The 22,446-nt window shown below is 41.9% G+C and overlaps 1 protein-coding gene across 2 annotated transcripts in view; it reads left to right on the forward strand.

The window, feature by feature from the left end:
• The window catches only part of VCL (vinculin), a 96,908-nt gene that overhangs the window by 71,139 nt on the left and 3,323 nt on the right, over positions 1-22,446 (forward strand). Inside the window, exons 11-21 of one of the 2 annotated variants that reach the window (XM_008517854.2) lie at positions 1,687-1,877; positions 3,331-3,530; positions 4,903-5,031; positions 8,695-8,844; positions 10,462-10,570; positions 11,702-12,004; positions 13,214-13,338; positions 14,937-15,122; positions 17,870-18,073; positions 20,112-20,315; positions 20,700-20,804. In XM_008517854.2, coding sequence (XP_008516076.2) covers positions 1,687-1,877; positions 3,331-3,530; positions 4,903-5,031; positions 8,695-8,844; positions 10,462-10,570; positions 11,702-12,004; positions 13,214-13,338; positions 14,937-15,122; positions 17,870-18,073; positions 20,112-20,315; positions 20,700-20,804 — 1,906 coding nt within the window. The remainder of the gene's footprint in view (positions 1-1,686; positions 1,878-3,330; positions 3,531-4,902; positions 5,032-8,694; positions 8,845-10,461; positions 10,571-11,701; positions 12,005-13,213; positions 13,339-14,936; positions 15,123-17,869; positions 18,074-20,111; positions 20,316-20,699; positions 20,805-22,446) is intronic. The other variant, XM_070566307.1, reaches the window with a different exon arrangement.

Genomic DNA, 22,446 nt, shown 5'->3' on the forward strand with positions numbered 1-22,446 from the left:
ACAGCAAAGGAAACCATCAACAAAACGAAAAGACAACCTAACAATTGGGAGAAGATGTTTGCAAAGCATATATTGGATAAGGGGTTAATATCCAAAATATACAAAGAACTCATGTGTCTCAACAACAAAAAAAACCAATAACCCATTTGAAAAATGGGCAAAAGATCTGAATAGAGATTTCTCCAAAGAAGATATACAGATGGCCAACAGGTACATGAAAACATGTTCAACATCATTAACTATCAGGGAAATGCAAATCAAAACTACAATGAGATATCACCTCACTCCGGTCAGAATGGCTATAATTAACAAGACAAATGACAGGTGTTGGAGAGGATGTGGGGAGGAGGGAACCGTAGTACACTGCTGGTGGGAGTGCAAACTGATGCCGCCACTATGGAAAACGGTATGGAGTTTCCTCAGAAAATTAAGAATAGATCTACCATATGATCCAGCTATTCCACTGCTGGGTATTTATCCAAAGAACTTGAAAACACACATGCATAAAGATACTTGCACCCCTATGTTCTTCACAGCATTATTCACAATAGCCAAGACTTGGAAGCAACCTAGGTGCCCATGAAGGGACGAATGGATAAAGAAGATGTGATATATATATACACAATGGAATACTACTCAGCCATAAGAAAGGATGAAATCCGGCCATTTGTGACAACATGGATGGACCTTGAGGGTATTATGCTAAAATGAAATAAGTCAGAGGGAGAAAGTCAAATACCATATGATCTCACTCATAAGTAGAAGATAAAAACAACAACAAACAAACACATAGCAACAGAGATTGGATTGATGGTTACCAGAGGGGAAGGGCGGAGAGGAAGGGAAAAGGGATGATTAGGCACATATGTGGTGATGGATTATAATTAGTTTTCGGGTGGTGAACATGATGTAATCTACACAGAATTTGAAATATATTATGATGTATATCAGAAAGTTATAGTCCAATGTTACTGCTATAAAAACAAAAATTAAAATTAAACCCCAAAACCAAAAAACAATGTGTTAGAATCTTCGTATGTTCATAATGGTTAGAATCTGAAGTCTTTGGAATAAAGTTTTGGGGACAGTTATCTCCCTTTGTGATATAACTGTGATTGTCTTTTTATTTCTGTGTTGATGTTCTTGTTGAGGTTCTTTGGTTGCAAGGAACTAACTCAAGTAAAAAGTGGAGGTTTATTGAAAATATATAGAGGCATCGAATAGAACCCAATAGCTTAAAGTATGGCCAGATCCTGTGGCAACTAGAAGCGCCTCCCTCCATCTCTTAGTAGCTGTGTGGTGTGCTTTGTTTGTTTCACTCTGTGTGTTGACTTTATTTATTTGGGTTCTTCATCTAGCTTTGACCTACCATGTTTCAGGCTTAATATGACTTTCCAGCTCCAGATCTCACCACTGGTTGACTATGCAATGTTTTATTTATTTATAATTTATACTTCATATTATTTTATATATATATTTTATATATATATTATATATTTATGTATATATAATTTATATTATTAATTGCTTATTTAAGGGCCAAATAGATAAACCTATTTCCTTTCAAACTAAGTTAATAATAATCATTAGCAGTTTGTCACCTTATTAGCATTGGTGTTAGCAAATAAGTCATCTCAATGTAAATAGTGTCTATATGTGACAGGATGGCTGTCTTTTCCTCTGCAGGGGGAAAGGAGATTCCCCAGAGGCCCGAGCATTGGCCAAACAGGTGGCCACGGCCCTGCAGAACTTGCAGACCAAAACCAACAGGGCTGTGGCCAACAGCAGACCTGCCAAAGCAGCTGTCCACCTTGAGGGCAAGATTGAGCAAGCACAGCGGTGGATAGATAATCCCACAGTGGATGACCGGGGAGTTGGTAAGGTCGTCAGTGCAGTCAACCTTCATTAAACTGGTCTCAGTGAAAATAAGTAAGTTGTTGATAGAGATCCTATATCATCTATAATTAGGCACAGAAGGATTTTCTTCAGCTACTAGTGAGTAAGTCATTCTGTAATATGACTTCATTTCCAAATGCAGCCAATAAGATTCCTGTGATTTAATTAAGAAGTATTAGCAAATAAATGATTTTGCTGTGGGCAAATAGAAAAGTCCTCAGGTTGGAACTGAAACTTTGAACTAATTATTTCCAGTCTATGTATATGTCTATTCTATAGTATTTCTTTTATTATAGTCCTTAGAAAGTTCCCAGGTAAACATAATTTTTAGAAAGACACAACTACCAAGGTTACTGTTCAGTTGTGAGAGCTACTGCATCACAGTCACCTGTATAGTTGATAACCTGAAGTTTTGATTTTTGGGAAATTTTAGGAATGAATCTATAAGAATTTAGGTCATATTATGATAGCAAACCTGCTGAAGCAGAAAGATCTCTTTACTTCATTTGCTGTATTCATTGGATAAAAAGATAATTTTTTAAATTGGTGATTCCCAGTGTTGGGGAATTAAGCTAACATATAATTTACTGGTGGAGGAATAAATTGGTACAAACTTTTTGAATGTTAATTTCATATAATATGTCAAGAGCTTTAAAAATGTTCATACCCATTGAATCAGCAATTTGACTTATAGGAATTTATTCTAAGAAATAATTAGAGATGTTTCTAAGGAGTTACATACAAGAGTGTATATAAACAGTATAAATGTTTAGTAATAAGCAAATGGCCAAATAATTGTAGTTAATATGATAAAATATTACATAAATTTTAGATAATTATTATTTTTTTTTTTAAGATTTTATTTTTTCCTTTTTCTCCCCAAAGCCCCCCGGTACATAGTTGTGTATTCTTCGTTGTGGGTTCCTCTAGTTGTGGCATGTGGGACGCTGCCTCAGCGTGGTCTGATGAGCAGTGCCATGTCCGCGCCCAGGATTCGAACCGACGAAACACTGGGCCGCCTGCAGCGGAGCGCGTGAACTTAACCACTCGGCCACGGGGCCAACCCCATTAGATAATTATTTTTGAAGAATATTTAATGATGTGGAAAAATGCTTGCATTAAATTAAAAGAAACAAGGAATAAAAGTTAATGTATAGTATAATCCCAATTTTGTATGTGTGTATAGGACTTGCAAGGCATTGAAAAAGACTGGAAGGAAATGTTCAAATGTGCCAATCTCTGGGTGAAAGGACTATGGGTGGTTTATCTACTTTTATTTATACTTTTCTGTATGTCTCACATTTTTTTCTATTGTCAGGGTAAAAAAACCCACTAAGTGTTACTGTTAAAAAAAAAAAAAACAACTTACCAGAATGGCACTGTAGGTACCTTCTCCAGGTCTTTGTGAGTTTCAGTGTTTTCTTCTTGGTCCAGGTCAGGCTGCCATCCGGGGGCTTGTGGCCGAAGGGCATCGTCTGGCTAATGTCATGATGGGGCCTTATCGCCAAGATCTTCTTGCAAAGTGTGACCGAGTGGACCAGCTGACGGCCCAGCTGGCTGACCTGGCTGCCAGAGGGGAAGGGGAGAGTCCTCAGGCGAGAGCACTTGCATCTCAGCTCCAAGACTCTTTAAAGGTAAAACTCAGGAGTACATATCATTACATTTCTTATGCTTACTGTTATTGAAAAACTAGGGAGGGAGAGAGTTTTTTAAAATATATCATTTCCTGAGTCTAGGGAAAGTGAAAAGAGTGTGACCAAGGATATAAGGAAATCCACAGCTTATTAGGAAAAAGCTCACCAGTGACAGCAACTAAAGTTATATTTCCCATGTTTCACTCAGTGAAGAGCTATTTTGAATTTGCTCCATCCACCTATCACCTGTACTTTTTATTTAATCAATATTTTTCTTAAAATGGACTCTTTTTTTAAACTTAAATAAATTTATTTAAAAGAAAACCTTCTAGTAATCCTGAAACCATGAGCTTGGTGACCTAGTTATATTTTTTCTAATATTCTTTATAAGAAACATGTAATTATTAAAATAAAAACATTTGTCTTTTTAACACCTAAAAACCACCTCAAGTATCACCAGCCAGTAAATGCCACCCACCTTGAGAAACAGTGAGAGGCGATTGAAACTTCTTTTTTTTTGAGGAAGATTAGCCCTGAGCTAACATCTGCTGCCAATCCTCCTCTTTTTGCTGAGGAAGACTGGCCCTGAGCTGACATCCATGCCCATCTTCCTCTACTTTCTATGTGGGACGCCTACCACAGCATGGCTTGCTAAGCAATGCCATGTCCGCACCCAGGATCCAAACCGGCGAAGCCCAGGCCGTTGAAGCGGAACATGCAAACTTAACCGCTGTGCCACCGGGCTGGCCCCGTGACTTCTTTGTATAAATCCAGAAAACAGATTGGACTAAGTGTGATAACTATGAAAAGGATGTTTTTCGGGACTTCTTTAGACCTAGTTAAGAATTGGATACATATATGTTATCAGTTTTTCTATAAACTTAACTGAAAAAACATGTATCAAAAAAATTCCCATTCTTGATTTCTTTCCTCCTAATGTAACAAAATGCTTAGAAATTTGGCACTGCACCCACCAAACAATCCTTACAGTTACTGTGGTCATTATCAGGCCCCTCTAGCATTCAGAATGGTGAGGAGCTCCATCTCGTTTCAGAGCTTTCTTTGGGCTCAACCCCATGATTCTCAGTATTGTTTATTGGAGGCCACCAAGAAAAGAAGTAAGATTTCTTGATTGGGTGGAACAATTTCTAGGGAAATGTAGGTCTTGTCTTACCTCTCCTATTAGACTCTAATCGCTTAGAGGGCAGGATTCATATCTTACACCTGTTCCGTGCTAGCTTAGTGCTGTGTACATAGTTGATACTCAATAAATATTTATTGAATGAATGAACGTGTCAGTGAAGTGAGAACACTGTCGGATGTGCTTCTGGAATATTTTTGGAAATTTTTATTTGTAAACAATGTTTTTAAGGATCTGAAAGCCCGGATGCAGGAGGCCATGACTCAGGAGGTGTCAGATGTTTTCAGCGATACCACAACTCCCATCAAGCTGTTGGCAGTTGCGGCCACTGCACCCCCTGATGCACCCAATAGGGAAGAGGTGAATATCTGAGGTCTTCCATTTCTTCTGTTTGCTAGCCATACACACATACACATACATTTATTTATTGATTATTTATTTGTAAAGGTAAAATGTGATTACAGTGTACATCAGGGACAATGGTTGGGAAATTGCAGATGAAAGGTAGAAGAGTGGGAGAGGGAAGGCCCTGCTACCTCTTCTCTTAGACACCAAGTGTATCAGTTAGGAATGTCTTTAGGACATGTCTTTAGTTGCAAGCACCTGACTGTCAGAGATTAAAGCAAATAGATTAGATTCTCATCTGATAACAAGAAATATAGAGAAAGATAGCCTTGGTTCAGCAACTTGACACCATGAAAGCTGGCATCTCTGTGATTTTCTTGGTCTTTTCATCATAGCATGAGATGGCTGTTACAACCCTAGGCCTTATGTTCAAGGCAATAAGAAATAAGGGATGGGTGCATTCCAGTCATAACTATCCCTTTTATTAGGGCACTTTATTCTCAACACAGAAGTCAGGGTGATCCTTTGAAATCATTTGATGTTGTTCATCTACTTAAACCATTCTACTGACTCCTCCCTGACCCAGCATGAAGCCAGAGTCCTTACAATAAACAGTGAGGGCAGTGATGTGCTCATAGCCAAACTCTCCAGGAAAAAAAACCCAAAAAGCAAAAAGCCTTGATTTGTAATGTTTGTTGATTTCCATAATTTAAATATTCCTATCATGGCTGTTTCAATGTGAAGTCACTGAAAGCAGGGTTGGAAAGAGATGGGCACATTTGGCTTGTGTGAGCTGGGTGAGTTGGTACAAGCGGTGGATTTGGTACACCACTGCATCTGGTCCCCCGTCTGCTTCTCTTACCTCGTGTGGTATAACTCTTCCCCTTCCTGCTCCTCTGTCTACATTAACCTCCTTGCATTGTATTCCCAGTATTCCTTGATTATGTTTATATGTTCTAACCTTGGGGCCTTTGTACTTATTGTTCTCTCTGATCTTTCCATAGATAACTATATGTATTTACTCACTTTCTTCAGCTTTCTACTAAAATGTCACTTTTGGGTCACCACCTAAGATAGGAACCCCACCTCCACCCCCACTCCCAGGAATTTCCTAATCTCTATATCCTACTTTTCTCCTCAGCATTTATCAACATTTGATGTATTTACCTTGTTTTTTGTTTGTCTGTCTTCCTCACATTATCATGAAAATTCTTTGTGGGCAGGAACTTTGTTTTGTCATTACTTTATTCCTAATTCTTAGAACAGTGCCTGGCATATGTTGATATGTTGATACTGAATGAATGAAAGTAACAGCTTTCCCAGAAATCCTCCAGGAGACTTTTGTTTATGTCTCATTGGCTAGAGCTTTGTCACATAGTTACCTAAGATGCAAAAGAGTTTAAGGAAGCAAGTATTTGGTTTTCCAGCCTCTATAATATTGGGAGCAAAGGAGAAGGGGTTGGGTCAGGCAACCAAGACACTGTAGAACTGTGTTATTCTTGTTTGCTTAATGACCCCCGTTTTGTTTCTCTAGCCTAGATTACTGGGCTGTTCAGCTCCTGGTCCCCTTAGGCTGGGGTGATTTGCTATTTTTCGTTCCAGACTTCTTTGAGTTTCAGACTAGTAGATCCTACTATCTACTGGTAATCTCCACCCAGGTGTTTCATAGCTTACCTTAGCATGCGTTAGCCTCCTTCTTGTCTCTTTCTTGGAAATCTATTTGTGAGTCACTATTGACCGTTTCCTTCCCTTCATCTTCCTACACCAATAAATTAAGGCAAGCTAATTTGATTTCACAAATATTTCTTGAATCATTTCCATTTTCCATTCATGTTGCCACAGCTCTAGTTCTGAACCTTGTCCCTTGCTGCCTGTATGACTGCTCAGCTCTGGCTGCTTTTCTTTGAATCTGTCACTTGGCCACAAATAAAATAAAAATAGAGATCTGACCCAGATATTTTCCTGCTTACACCTTTCAGTGGGCCTTCCCTTTCTTACTGAATAAAGCCCGAGCTCTATGATCTGTTTTCTAATACTGTCTCTATATCTGTTTCCCACAAACCCCTGCCTCTCAGTTCATGCCTCAGCAATATCTAATTGCTTATAGTTTCCTGCATACTCTATCCTTTCTCCCTTCCATGTCTTTGTTCTTTCTGTTTCTCTGCCTAATTACCTTCTTTTTCAGCTAATTCCTGTTTGTTCTTTATCCTGTTATCCTATACTTCCTGGATGGGTTAGGTGCCTTTCCTTTTACTCCCATGCTGTCAGTTCTTAGCTGTGTTATTGCACGTAGCACACTCTATTATAAATATCTGCTTATGGACCTTTTATACCCCACTAGGAGTGAACTCCTTGAGATGCAGAAATTACGTCTTATTCATCTTTGTATCTTCAGCACCTACTCCAGGGTCTGGCACATAATAGGTGATCAGTACATTTTGATTGAGTGACGAGAAAAGCAAGCTAAGCAGACGGTTTAATCAGGGGGAGCAGCAGACATGGGCTGGGATCCAGACGATCAACCAAGGTAGGGAAAAGCCCTGTAGATCCAGAGTGTGGGACACCAGCCAAGGAGAGAAACAAGGACTGAGGCCAGGAGACAGGACAGAGATTTAGGCAGAGGTTCTGAGCATTAAATGCACAAACCAGGTAGCTGAATCCAAACCAGAGGCCAGAATAGGGAAGAGACTTGAGTGGGTAAACACAGAACCCTGGCAATGAGATTGGAGCCTGCTGTTGAGCCAGGAGGCCTTTAGAGATCGTCTGCCAGGAGCCAGAACTAGTCTCTAATTGTGGGCAGGTAGACCTTGAGGAGGAGGCAAAGAAGAGGAAGCATTCTGCCAGGCATTTCCTGACATGCTCTGTGTATAGTATAAACCTGAACCAGTGCTGTTTGGTATACTTTGCTATTTTAGGCATCAATTCTAATAATGTTATCCAAACAGATGACAGAGTTTTTGTCAATTCATCTAAGTTAAATCGTCCTTTTCATGGTATGCAACCTTGTATAATATCCTTGTTGAAGGAAAAGTTAACTTTTTAAAAATGTGAGAACTGAATAAATAATTCAGTAGATGGTTTTACATTTGGGGTAGTAAAAGTTAGCCATCCTCACCCTTGTGTCACGCCTGAGTGTGAGCACCAGTTATCGTTTTTTCCATGGAGGTCAGGGCAGAGTTTTACAACATTAATGGTAATGGGATATGTGAAAGATGCTGCCCTGAGGAGACTGGAGCTCTGTTTAGGACTCCATGGATATTCTTGGCTTTTAATACACCCAGCCACCTACACTGGAACCTGGAGTGGGTTTGCTTGTCTTTTTGAAACTAGAGGATAAGCCTTTTGGAAATGGGAATTATTTCCAAAATGTGAAGACTTCACTCCCTATTGCAGACTGCACAGTGCTGTATGTCCTGTTTGCACTTGGTAAGCACTGGTTGCACTGAAATTCAAGGGTGTGTGTGCACACGTGCACGCAGATGATGCTTATGGCCAAACCTCTGAGGAGATATAGCAAGGGCAACACTTGGTGTTTGATTGTTGTCTTATTGAGGGTTTGATGTCATTTCTAAAGTCTTTGCTTGAGCAGTTGCTGCCTCTGCTTAAAGAGAGACTTTTTGGCTGCTTGAGCCTTTTTATTGAAATAAATTTTCTTTATGTCTTTGTTTTTTCCTCAAGGTATTTGATGAGAGAGCAGCTAATTTTGAAAACCATTCAGGAAGGCTTGGTGCCACAGCAGAGAAGGCAGCTGCTGTTGGAACTGCTAATAAATCAACAGTGGAAGGCATTCAGGCGTCAGTGAAGACGGCCCGAGAACTCACACCCCAGGTTGGGTTTTGCTCACTCTTCGTCATTTTAATATTCACCATATAGTATTCAGTAAAGAAGGTTAATTATGGAACAGTTTTTGTACATTTTTGAACATTTACATAAAATGTCATGGAAAAAACACTCATATCCATAGTGTCAAAATCATTTTTATATTGTTTGAAGTTTTTTACAATGATTATAGATTAATTTTCAAAGTAGAAAAAACTAGTAAAGCACCTCCCCCCCCACACACACACACAACACAAACACACATAAGGGAAATATTTGGATAATCTTGAGAGGTTAGTTTATTTTGATTTTAGAGCTTATGCCTTTCCCCATATCTCTTTGAGGGAACTTTTAAAAAATTCCGTTGTGTCCATAACTTATTTTCTTTTTTCTACTTAATTATATAACCAAGATAGAGCTAGTATACTAGAAGAGTGAGAACAAAAGAAAACAATTTGGACAGGAATTAAAGTTCAGTAAATGATAGGTGTTTCTAAAAATACCAGTTCAACATCGTTTGGTGTGATGTTTGTGCATTTTTAATTCTAATCAAAATATACAAAATGCATTATTTTTTCATTCATGTATTCAGCAGATATATACTGAGTACCTATAATGCATTAGGAACTGTGCTAGGTTTTATAGATTTGTGATACTGGCTTTGGTGGGGACTTGCAGGAGAGACAGGGAAATAAGCACGTCTCTAATTGTTCAACTTTTGGCCACATGACATATTAATAAGTCAGATTCTCTTGAAAAATCATAGTTTTAAAAAAACTGTATAATATGAACATGTCTAAAGTTTCTTTAGAAACTTCCATAAAACATGGAACGTAAACGTAAAACATAGGATTTCTATATAAAACTCAGATTCCTAAAAAAAAGGAAACAGAAAACTAGATTTAAAACACCATTTGTACAAAGAGTAAGGACTTTGGAGACAGATCTGGACCTGAATCCTCTGTGACTTTGAGTTTCTTCATCTGTAAAATGGAGATAATTCCTTCCTAATGGATTGTTTTGAGGATTAAGAGGATGCTTGTTCAGCCTGTAACTTACCAAATACTTGATAAATGTTAGTTCCTTCCCCAAGTGCTCTAACTGACTGGGTGGGAGCTCACTTAAATTTTCTGAGCCTTGGTTTTGCATCTGTAGAGAAATTACCTATCCTGTCTCTCTCATAAGGTTGTTGTAAGGATTCAGTAAGATAATGGATGTGAGAGCACTTTGTTAACTGTAGACAGTTATTTGTTATAAATATTCCTATCAATTTTAAGTAATTTTTGGTATCTTTCTTCATGGTGCTTTTTAAAATGGAAGAGTTGACATCAAGGGCTTAAATATATGTCAATTTTGTGTATGTCCTAAAGTATTAAGTGAACACTCATTTACTTTGTTACTTTATTACCTTCTTAAAATCAGGCTGTGACTGTAAAATGTTTTGTGAGGGCCTATTCTGGGGTGCTGTTTATGAGACCAAACCTAATGTGTTCAGTCTGAAAAGAGACTTGCTGGTTTTTGGCTTTACAGTGCCATCTATAGGTAAAGAAGGGGAATCGTAACTGAAAGTTTGTGTTTGAGTGGGAGGGTGCTCTGGTGTTTAAAGGGTTGTTTTGTCGTTGCCAGGTCGTCTCAGCTGCTCGCATCTTACTTAGGAATCCTGGAAATCAAGCTGCTTATGAACATTTTGAGACCATGAAGAACCAGTGGATTGATAATGTTGAAAAAATGACAGGTAGAGCTGTGCGCAAAGTTCTTATTGTCTAACCTATGAGAAATAAGTTCTGAGAAACTCAAGCTGGACGGATTATGTTACTCAGCTGTAACTGGATAAAGGGATGGTCATGTGCTTGACAGTGTACTTGGCCCTGACTAGGGCTACTGAGCAGCAGCGGTTTCTCATTCGAGCCTTGCAACTTTGTCCGAAGAGAGACTCTTTGAGTCTCTTTTGTTTTAATACTGTCCTCCTGCTGTGATGTTTATTGTTACAGCTCCTATCTCCCCTTTGAATAGTGTCTTTGCTCAGTCTGAGCCAGAGTTTGGTTTCAGAGGCTGAGAGGCGGTGTTTGTGGATACACTAAGTGTCCCTGTCATTTTCAGTGGATTCACATTTCAAGGAACTACAATAGCTACCATTTAACACAACTTGTCTCAGAGTTTCCTCCAACTTATCAACTACATAGTTTTTTTAAAAAAGGAGAAACCAACCACCAACAAACCTGTGTCTGTGCAATTGAAGTGGCAGCTCTGAATCATCTTCCTTCTCTATGGAGGGAGGGATAGGAGACGAGGGAAGAAAAGAGGGATGCATGCTCTTCTGCTTCCCTGCAGAACCTGCTGTGACAGAGATCCACAGCAGCCAGAGATGAAAGTGGAGCTCCTGAGGTGTCTGAAGAGAGGTAACAGAAACAAGAAACAGGCTGTTAGGGTTACTGGAATCCTCCGCGTGGCTCATCTTGGGCAATACAAGCTGCCAACAAGCAACAGATGGCTGGGGAGTGAGACAAGAAGGGAGAAAAAATTATTAACAGATAAGGTGGTGATGATGCGGTGAAGGTTTCGGACGTAATTTTTGTTTCCTCCTGATGTCGTTACATTTCTGGTTGTCTGTGGTAGATACGAGAAGACCAGTGACCAAAGTTGGTATAAATGCTCTGAGTCTCTCTGGCCTCCTAGGCTACATCTGCACTTTTTTTTAACTATGGTATTCACCTGGAAGCTTTTGATTGTGTAAGAAGGGCTTTGAGCTGAATGAGAGAATTCTGGATCTTGTACTTTCACATGAGAAACTTGAGTGGACAACGGGCTTTTGGAATCTCTGTTCTTCTAAAATAGAAACTAAATTCTATTTCTGTTCTCCTGACAGGGCTGGTGGACGAAGCCATTGATACCAAATCTTTGTTGGATGCTTCCGAAGAAGCAATTAAAAAAGATCTGGACAAGTGTAAAGTAGCCATGGCCAATATTCAGCCTCAGATGCTGGTCGCTGGGGCAACCAGCATTGCCCGTCGGGCCAACCGGATCCTGCTGGTGGCTAAGAGGGAGGTGGAGAACTCTGAGGATCCCAAGTTCCGTGAGGCTGTGAAAGCTGCCTCTGATGAGTTGAGCAAAACTATCTCCCCAATGGTAATGGATGCAAAGGCTGTGGCTGGAAACATTTCTGATCCTGGTAAGCAATGCCTGGTGTGGTTCACCTCAGCTGGGAAGTTAACTCAGGAAGTTGACAGGGTGGGGAGAAAATATGCACCCCACGACCACCACATACAAAATCTGGGAGCAAAAACTACAGACACTTAGTTTGAGAATGCTAGATTAATCTTTTTCTGTCCAAAAGATATTGAACAGAATATTTTCTGCATCATTGGCAGGGTTGTAAGTTACTCTGGACCAACTTCTCTGCACTTTCTTAATGTTGTCTGACTAAATAGCTCCGGCCCTGTTTAGTCATTATTTTGGAAATTTCTCAAAAGATATATGATAAACAGTTTACCAACTGTTTAGCTTATGTAACGAGCATTACTTTTCTTAATATGCTTTTTCTCTGGAAAACATTTTCCGCTTCTGTCAAATCTGGAGGGCTTAAGTTGACCTGTCATCTCCTAGGTGATTATCCTGGTCCTATACCAAAGAATCTGGGTTTTCTTTAGCTGAATTTTGATCGTATTTTCAGTACTACTCAAGATATTACCAATCCTTTGGTTCGAAACATCTGAATGCTTCCTGTTCTGAGCATCCAATGTTTGTAGCCTCGTCTATGAGTAGAGTCCAGTTATCGTGAAAGAGTAGGAAGGAGGGGCTGCCGTATTCATCCCTAGCCCAGGCAGAATCTTTCTAGTATCTTTAATCCACCTTCACTAAGGACAAGCTCAGTTTCCTAACTGGAGTCTCTAATAGCTTGAGTAGATTCCTGAATTCCAGGTGACTGGACAGTAGCAGCAGCTCAACATAGGGGTTAATAAGCTGAATGCCAGGTGAAGCAAAGGGGTAGGGAGAAAGTTGAGAAGTACTCTAGGGACTGTGCCCAATCTGAAACTGACATTGCCCTGTTCTGAGTTGAGGCTTATCTCTTGACTGCTTCATCATGAGAGATGATGAGCACCACCTGAGCCCAAAGTTTTCACACCCAGGAATGTCCTGAATTCTTATTAGTTGTATAGGCAAGAAGGCCCCCTGAGCACTATAGGGCACAGCTGGTTTGTGACACTTCTGACTCTTTGTAGGCCTCAGGGCATCTGCCTTACTCTTACTCATTGCCTGTGATGCTTACTGGAAGCTTCATACCCAGCTTTTGTTAATGGAAACCAGTTCTTCTGCTGGACAGACAGTGCTCCAAGGGCACTGACCTGCCCAGCCAAAAGTGAGGGTGTCTTGTGTTTAGGCCTGCAAAAGAGCTTCCTGGACTCAGGATATAGGATCCTGGGAGCTGTTGCCAAGGTCAGAGAAGCCTTCCAACCTCAGGAGCCTGACTTCCCGCCTCCTCCACCAGACCTTGAGCAGCTCCGCGTAAGTAAATTCAGAGAGATGGGGAGAATTGAGCAGCAGGGTGCTGGGACTGTGGCAAGAGAAGAGGTAGACTGTTCTGGAGCCTCAATCACTGTGTGGCTTTGTTTAGCTTTTACTTGAAGCTTAGTTGGAGGTGCAACTTGACTTTCATTCCTAAATCTAGTGGAGTCCCAACCCAGTGCTTATGCATGTGGTATGCTGGGTAGGTGGGGTCTGTGGTGTTGGCCTACTCTGATGGGGAGTGATAGGAGCACTGGAGCTGGCTTTGGTAAGTGTGGATGTGTTGAGTGATGAGTTAGTGGGCAAGTTAGTGAGGAGTGGGAAAATAAACTGCTCAGCTTATTATGTGGTGAGGAGATTCCATGTGTTCCCAGTTGATGATGGCAAAACTGAGGTGGTTAGACTCTTGTGTATATTCTTCTTTCCTTTACTTGATTTTTTTGGTAATAAAAGTAATACAATCCTTTTTTTTAAAAGAAAAGCTTACTTTTTCCCAACTGTAATTTAAAATCTTTTGATGCCCCCCAAAGTACCATGAATTTATTCTTTCATAGGTAAATGGTTTAGGGGGAGGTTAGCTGGGCAATATCTTGCATATACAAGTCCTAGAATCAGAAATAGCGATTAGGGCCCAGCCCCGTGGCTGAGTGGTTAAGTTCGCATGCTATGCTTCGGCAGCCCAGGGTTTCGCTGGTTCGGATCCTGGGCATGGAAATGGCACTGCTCATCAGGCCATGCTGAGGCGGCATCCCACATGCCGCAACTAGAAGGATCCACAACTAAAATATATACAACTACGTACTGGGGGGATTTGGGGATAAAAAGCAGAAAAAAACCCCAAAAGATTGGCAACAATTGTTAGCTCAGGTGCCAATCTTTAAAAAAAAAGAAATAATGATTATTTTTAGACATTTACTCTAACTAACAGCACTGGAAATAGCTTGACCTTGGGAATAGTTTATCAAGGCAATGATATGATTTACTCTTCTTGATTTACTTTCTCATATTTAATGTCAGTAAAAGATGTAAGTTTCTAAGTTGGTTGAGGACAAAATTGGATCATTGTGCCCCTGGTTAAGGAATAGTGCTCCCCTAGCTTCCAGTGCTTGATTCTTTCCAGCTGGCCTGTTGGTGGGTGGTTAGGGCCAGGGAGAGGGCTCTTTTGGAGAACAGCTTCTTTTGTGGTCAATAGTCATGACGTTTAGAATCAAGATCTTAGAGGCTGTTTTGGCTAGCTACCCCTCATTGACAGAGGGGAACCTAAGGCCCAGGGGAGAAGTTACTTGCCTATGTAGCGGCCCCTCAACAGAGTCAGAACCAGAACTTAGATCTTCTTTGAGAATCCTTGGTCTGGTAGTACTGTGCATGCCACTCTGGGATATGTCCAAAACAGTAGCAGCTAGCTTTTTATCGAGGAAAAAGGAAGAAAGTATGCTTCTGTTGAGATTGAAGCAGGTGGTCTTTGTGCTCAGTTTGGGTGGTCTTATATGGAGTGAATGTGGGTGGCTTTTCTGGGGATGCTTTTTAGAGGAAAGGAAAGAATTCTAGCGGGTAGTAGTTCCTAGGGCTTTACTTACAACCTAGTAATTGTTTCTTAGCTGACAGATGAGCTTGCTCCTCCCAAACCACCTCTGCCTGAGGGAGAGGTCCCTCCCCCCAGACCCCCACCACCGGAGGAGAAGGACGAAGAGTTCCCTGAGCAGAAAGCTGGGGAGGTGATTAATCAGCCAATGATGATGGCTGCCAGGCAACTCCATGATGAAGCTCGCAAATGGTCCAGCAAGGTGAGTGATGAAGCTTTTCTTGTTGAGAAAGGATGAAGAACCATGCTTACAGCCCAGGAAGAAGAATCTATTTGGAAAGTCCTCCTCTCTCTGCTTTGGTTCCTGTTGTTGCCAGTCATGTGATCCTCTTATAGTAGTTTAGTGAGATGTTTCTGGTGCTTGATGGTTTCTCCTTCTGGCAGCAAAAGTGAGAGCTAGGATGCCTGTGGCTTGAGAGTCTCTTTCCTCTGTCCATTAGAGCATCAGCTGCCCTCATGCTGGACGTTTGGTGTCTTTTAGAAATTGCTTTTCTTTCTTAGTATTGCTGAATGTTTTTAGATGCTCTCTTGCTAATTATCAGCACTCCAAACATGACACTGTCTTCTGTGGGCTCTGCTGCAGCTAGATGAAATGTTTGCAAGCAAGTAGATTACTGTGTTAGAAGCCTGTGCTTTGTCCTTTTCTCAGAATCATCTTACTCCTCAACTCAAGACAGCTCTAGGCTAACTCCAACTAAACAAATCTGAAAGTGTAAATATTAATGTGGTTGGTGAAAATTTGGATGCCACAGCAAGTCATGCCTCATGAATAACTTTTGCTTATTTTCCCCTAAAAGTGAGTGGTAGCTTTTCCAGATAAGAGCTAAATATTATTACTAACCTTGCAGTGAAATGTAGTTGTAAGTCAGTTCTAAACTGTTTCTAATATGACCCTAGATCTTTATTTCCACCAACTATTTGCCTTTTTTCTTTTCAAACCCTCAGCCATCTCAAACTCTTGTATTGAATGTAGTTCCTTAGGGACTTCCTGCACATGCAACTGATCTTGGGTTTTTTCAGACTGGGAAATTGACCTTTGTTTTTTAACTATTTTTCTGAACCATTAGCTGTGAGCCCAGGTTCTAAGACAGAATGGTGACCTTGCTGGTCAGGTCCAACCTGTGGAATTGTTTATAATCTTCTCTCTCCAACTGGGACATGCACACCCCTAGGACCATTAGCATGCACGTGAGGAGGGGGGTTGGGGTGACAATGAAAATGAAACTTGGTTTTACTCAAAGGTTTTAAAGGAAATTTAAGTTTGATTACAAATAAACCCAGATACATCGTGAAGTAGAATATACATGAATTGTAAAGATAAAATTTAAGAGGCAGGCAGCTTCAGCCTACCTATTTACCCTAATCTGCCATTTGTGGCCAGAAATCCTTAGGTCTGACTGTCTCTGGAGGTTTGGAGCATCAGAGGATTGCTGACTATGAGCTGTGTGAAGTCAGGAGCTGCTTGAACCATGTGTGTTTGGGGAGGTGGGTGGAGGTATGTGTTTGTAGTATCTGTCAATCTATCTGTCTTTGTATACTTTGGGACTCTGAATCCCAGCAGCAGTGAGCTAGCCTCTCCTCCAAGGAATGGGGATGAGTCCCAGTTGAGGCAGAGGTTAGGTGAAAGGATTTCGATGGTACCTGAATCCCTTGTTGACCCTGAATCCTCCAACTTTGTCGTCACCTTTTGGAGACAGTTTTCTGTGCCAGATAAGACTTTTAGGAGTGATAGCAACCGCCAGTATAATTCCACACAAACTCCTACTCCTCTTGATTAAAGATGGTTGATATAAAGAACCTGTGTTCACCATTATTCACATAAGTGGTTTTGGCCTCATTGGGGCAATTCCTTTTATTTTCTTTCCTCTCTAGCCTATTTTAGCATTTCATCCCTTTGCCTCTTCCCCTGGCCTTTCAGAATTCCCATCCCTGGTATTAAATTCATTCTCTCCCTGCTTGGATTCTGTTCTCTCATGGGCACCAATTTTGGTCTCTTCTGAGTTCAGCCTTGGTCAGTTGCCAAGTCCATGTGTTATCTATTAAATATGTAAATTGAGTTTGAGGTGAGTGGGAACCCTATTTTGCAACAGGAGAGATTTAGGTTGTACCCAAAGAACAGCTTTCTGAGTTTGTACTAGCAATGGATTCAATATGAGATTGTGGAAGCATTGTCTCTGAACATCTTGAGGGGATAGAGAGCTGGTCTGAGGTGTGGGTTTTCCGTAAGATGGAGGCTGGATCACTTCTCGAGCCCCCTTCCAGCTGGGTGATTGTAGGGTACTTAATAAGTCCTTTTCAGTCACTATCATGTTTGCTGTCCTGCCTCTTTCCTGGTTTGATATATCTGTTGCCTCCAATGTGTTGTTTTTAATTCTGGGACTTTTAACTCCTGAGGGAAATAATAATGTGTGTCTGGCAGCTACAGAGCTGACTCAAGTCACTGCCTGTGTCCAAGAACATGTAGAACAGTGTCCATATGAGCCAGCAGGTGTCACTTTGTTTTGTTCAAAGCAACTTCTGTGGCTGCATTTACTTTTTCCCTCTGGATTCCTTTTAAAAGTAATCAGATACTACTGTTGGGTTGTTTGGTGTCTCAAAAATGTTCTGTCGTGAGAATTACTCTTGGCAAGTTTAACTTTGGCAGTCAGTGAATAAAAAAGGAAGGAATGCCACTTGCTTTCTTGGTATAAATGTTTCTCTGGAAACCCTTTGCCACTGGAGTGAATCTCTTTCCTTCACTCACTATGAACAGGGTAGGTTGGACTGGTGCTGGAGGCTGAGAATTCCCCCTTTTGTGGAGCTTGGTCATCTGGCTCCTGAAGAATATGCCGTTTTCTTTCCCATCCTAGGCAAGCTTTGGTTACTAAACCAGCTGAAGCTCAGTTTCCCAAGTCCTCCTGCTCTTACTAACACTGTCCCTGTTTCTCATCCTTCCTGCCATCGACAAAGCCGGGTAACCCAGCCGCTGAGGTGGGTCTAAGTGTTGTAGCTGAGGCAGATGCGGCCGATGCTGTTGGGTTCCCTGTCCCCCCTGACATGGAAGACGATTACGAACCTGAGCTGCTGTTAATGCCATCCAATCAGCCGGTCAACCAGCCCATTCTGGCCGCGGCTCAGTCATTGCATCGGGAAGCTACCAAGTGGTCTAGTAAGGTACTGATTAGCACCCCCAGTTGGGGCTGCTCCATATGCATCCGGCCATGTGCAGCCTTGACACATTGCATCACTCATGATCTGTGCGGGTCCTGTGAGTCTGAGCAGGGTGGGCATCTGTCTGTCTGCACCTTGTTGTTAGGACTGGCTTCACAAGTTGATAGGTTTGCTAATACCAGATTAATTGGATTGCATTTATGTTTGGGGGCTAGTGAGAGATGGGGTCACTTTTTGAAAGGATTCCTTTTGTTACTGACCTTGTGGGCACTTTGGGAACTTTAAATCCCTTGGGAAGCCGTGGATGCATCTCTCAATGACTTGCAGGTCAGGAACCATTGTAGACCAGTAAGAAGTCACCTGGCCTGATCATTGAGCTTTGCCTGCCACCCCCGCCCCTGCTGATCTCTCACTGATGGCTCAGGCAGAGTTGATCAGGATGAGAAGCAGCTTCATATGGCAGGGTCTCTGGGGAGGACTGCTTGCTGCCCTGCACTTGGCTGTGTGGCAGATGCTGGCCTTAATGGGAACCCATATGGAAAGGGGCTTCACTGACTGCCTGTCCAGGTGTTGCAGTGAGAGAGGATGGGAATGGGGAACAGAGAGCACTCAAGGCTGCAGGACAAGCAGTAATAGAGCTTTGGCCTTGGGGACTGAACCAAGGCTAGTTTCGGGTATAGGGGTGGGCTGATCACTTTTTTCCCTTTGAAGGTGGCATGTTGCAAGAAGAAAGGGTTTGAAGAGTGTTGGGTAATAATTAACCCTGGCACTATACTGTCTTCTAACCAAGGTCATGAAGTTCTATAGTGATCCCAGGTCTGCACTGGAAGAGGTGGGCCCAGACGGCCTTGTCTAACACACCCTATTCTCATGACTTCTTCCCATACCTGTGTTCTCTCTGGCTTCAGTTACTGCCTGAGATGTTACACGCCTTCCAGCATAAACGATCAGCCACTTTCTGGTGCCCATGGTGATCTCTCACAGAGTGCCCTGCAGTGGCATGGTTTGTGTATGCCTCACTGCATCATATAGAAATTGAAAAGCATGAGGGGAAAAATGAGGAGGTCCTGGCCTTTCAGGTGGTTTTGAACATGGCAGTTGTTATTTTTGGTTGTTACCAGCCAAAAGATGAACCTTTTAGGATATAAAGTAAATTACTTGTGCAATTCTTTATTATGACCCATGAGGGTTTTATGCCAAATCTAAGATAAACTAAGATAAAATGCCAAATCTAAGATAAACTGCTATTAGTTGGCATGGGGGGTTCCATTTACAGCTTGGCTCATGATTTTATTTTCTTGATATGTCCCCCAGCATCCTCTTAGCTAAAGGTTTCTTTAATTGAAGCCACTTAGCTGAGGGGCTGAAGGGTTGATTCTTGGCCTTTTTAAATGTGAAAAATTAAAATAAGGCAGGCAAGACAAAGAGGCAATAGAGGGAGAGAAGGAGTAGTCTAGGTCAGGAAATATATTTTTTATCACCAAGGCTGATAATAGTTACTTGGGGTTTTAAGTTCTAGTTCAGCAGCGGTAGTCCTTGGCTGCTATTTGTAACAAGTGTAAGGATGAAGAGGATGATTTCAGCATCTGGAAAAAAAGCCTCCTCTGTATTTTCCCCTCAGGCCAGCTCTACTGCTTTTCCCCTATAGAAAGGAAAATGCCTGTTTAACCAACTTCTTGGCCCCATTTTATTGATATTTTATTGACATGATTAACCTGGAGATGCTGACATGCTTGTTTAGTGCTGTGCCTGGGGCGCACATCTTGTCCTTTCAGATTAAGATCCAGGTCTTCCTTTTTTCAGTCGGGTGATCTCTCTCTCTCTCTCACTCTCACTCTCACTCACTGAGTGCTGGGGTGAGTGCCCTGGGTCACTCTTCTCTTTGTTTCCCCTGTGCTATCCATATCATTTTATCCTCTTCTCACTCTTCCAGAGGGCTGCTAGAGCAGCAGGCTCTCTCCTCTTCTCTGTGCTTCTACCTCCTTCCCTAACTTGGCCAGAGTGTGGGCTGAGCTCACACTGTATCTTTGCTTCTCTCTAGGGCAATGACATCATTGCAGCAGCCAAGCGCATGGCTCTGTTGATGGCTGAGATGTCTCGGCTGGTAAGAGGGGGCAGTGGTACCAAGCGGGCACTGATTCAATGTGCCAAGGACATCGCCAAGGCCTCAGATGAGGTGACTCGGTTGGCCAAGGAGGTTGCCAAGCAGTGCACAGATAAGCGCATTAGAACCAACCTCTTACAGGTACTCAGGAAAGTGTGTGTGTGTGTGAATCAGAGTGAGGGTGTGTGGGAGGGAGGAACGCAGAAGAGAGAAAAGTGGGTGAGCAAGGAGGCGGCAGTGCTTCAGAGTGGAAAGAAATAAAAGGGGAAATATGCATGTGTATTGGGGGAAAAACAGATTCAGGAGTTTATTTCCTAATCAAATGAAAGAAATTTTAGTGCTTCCATTTCTGGACACAGGGCATATACTGATCCTAGGGAGAAAAGAAGTGGAATTCTGCTGCTAATTCACTGAGTGCCTTCTGCATGCTAGCCGCTGAGAATACAGAGGTGGATAAGTCTTGCCCTCAAAGAGCTTGTGGGCAAGAAAAATATAGAAACAGGCTAAATTAAATTTTCTTTTTAGGTATGTGAGCGAATCCCCACCATAAGCACCCAGCTGAAAATCCTGTCCACAGTAAAGGCCACCATGCTGGGCCGGACCAACATCAGTGATGAGGAATCTGAGCAGGTATGTGTCTGCTCCTTCTGGTTTCTTGCCAGCAGCTTCTTTGCTAGTTATAGCAATTAATTCAGCTTTGGGGAAATTTAACCTGTTAATTGAGCATTCAGTATGTGGGATGCAGTCTTCAACCCTCTCAGAAGGGCATCTGTGTTGGAGAGATGCATCAGAAATTTGGAAGGGGAAGTAAGGCTCATGTGTAACTTTTGTTATTTTACAGATGGGAAATTGAGGCCTAGGGAGGTTAAGTGTTGGAATCAGTAGCAGTTAGGACTCTTCTCAGTTCTTTTCCCCCCTGGATTACGTTTGGCCCTCTTGAGGCCTTCAGTGCCTGTTTACTCCTGCCCACTATATCTTTTTGGCTGGAGAGAATTTCTCCTTCCTAGCTCTCTGGGTAAGTACCTGAGGGAGGATGAATAGTGTAGGCTTCTCAGGGGCCTGTGCTGAGGCTGAAATGACAGCTCAAAGGAGGTGCTTCTCTTTCGGTTTCTTTGACAGAGATTGAAGTAAGGATGGTGGGAGGGTTCTCTTAAGCAATGCCTCTTATATGTAGTTTGGCAACCACTTCTTGGAGTTTGTCCTCCTTCCTTGCCTCCTGGAAATGTGGCCCAGGTCTTTCAGAAAGCCCTCATTTGAGCACCTCTTCCTCTTCCTCTCCTTATCTCCTCTCTAGAAGGCTCTGCTGCGAGCCAGACTCCCAATTTCTTCCTATGGCAGGTAGCACATCTTTGGCTGAACTGCCCAGACAAGGCTTATCATACATGGTCTATGTATGTGCACTGTATTAGCCACTATATAAGGAATTTAAAAAAATAGACATAATCCCTCCCTTTGAGGAACTCAAATAGTTTGAAAAACCATCTCTGATCTCTAGGCCAGGTGACAGAGGCTAAGGGCACTTTAGAGATAAGGCGGCTACTCTTTTTGGTGCCAGTAATGCTCCTTTCACTACCATGTTTTTTTTGGGGTTTTTTTTGCTGAGGAAGATTAGCCCTGAGCTAACATCTGTTGCCAATCCTCCTCTGTTTTTGCTTGAGGAAGATAGCCCTCAGCTAACATTTGTGCCAGTCTTCCTCTATTTTCTATTGTGGGTCACTGCCACAGTGTGGCTGATGAGTGGTATAGGTTTGCTCCCAGGATAAAACCCATGAACCCAGGCTGCTGAAGCGTAATGTGCTAAACTTAACTACTATGCCATGGGCCTGACCCCTCACTACCACGTTTTAAGCCAGTGGTTCTCACCCTAACCCTCTCTTCTCCCAAACCGTAGGAACTGGATTGTCACCCCTAACTCCCATGTATTCTAGCCAGGGTTTGGGCACTGGGCTCTTTCCTGTCATATGAGCTCTTCTGCCCCAAGAAGAAGTGGCAAAAACAGGGAAGGAAGGATAAGGCTCAGAGTTTCAGACCTTATTATTTAGTTAATCAATTAACCAACAAACGTATCTTTTGAATGTCTACTATGTTCCATTAAATATTACAATTTAAAAAAAGGTAGAAACTGACAATGTGTTAGAATGGAAAAAATACAGGATTCCAAGTCAGAAGTTTTGAGTCCTCATCCTGACTATCGTGTGAGTTTGGTTGACAAGTCTCCAAACCTCTATGGGCCTCAGCCTCTTTGTTGACCAGGTGAAAAGATCAACTGTTC

The sequence above is a fragment of the Equus przewalskii genome, chromosome 1, assembly GCF_037783145.1.
Source record: "Equus przewalskii isolate Varuska chromosome 1, EquPr2, whole genome shotgun sequence".
NCBI classification, from domain to species: Eukaryota; Metazoa; Chordata; class Mammalia; order Perissodactyla; family Equidae; genus Equus; species Equus przewalskii.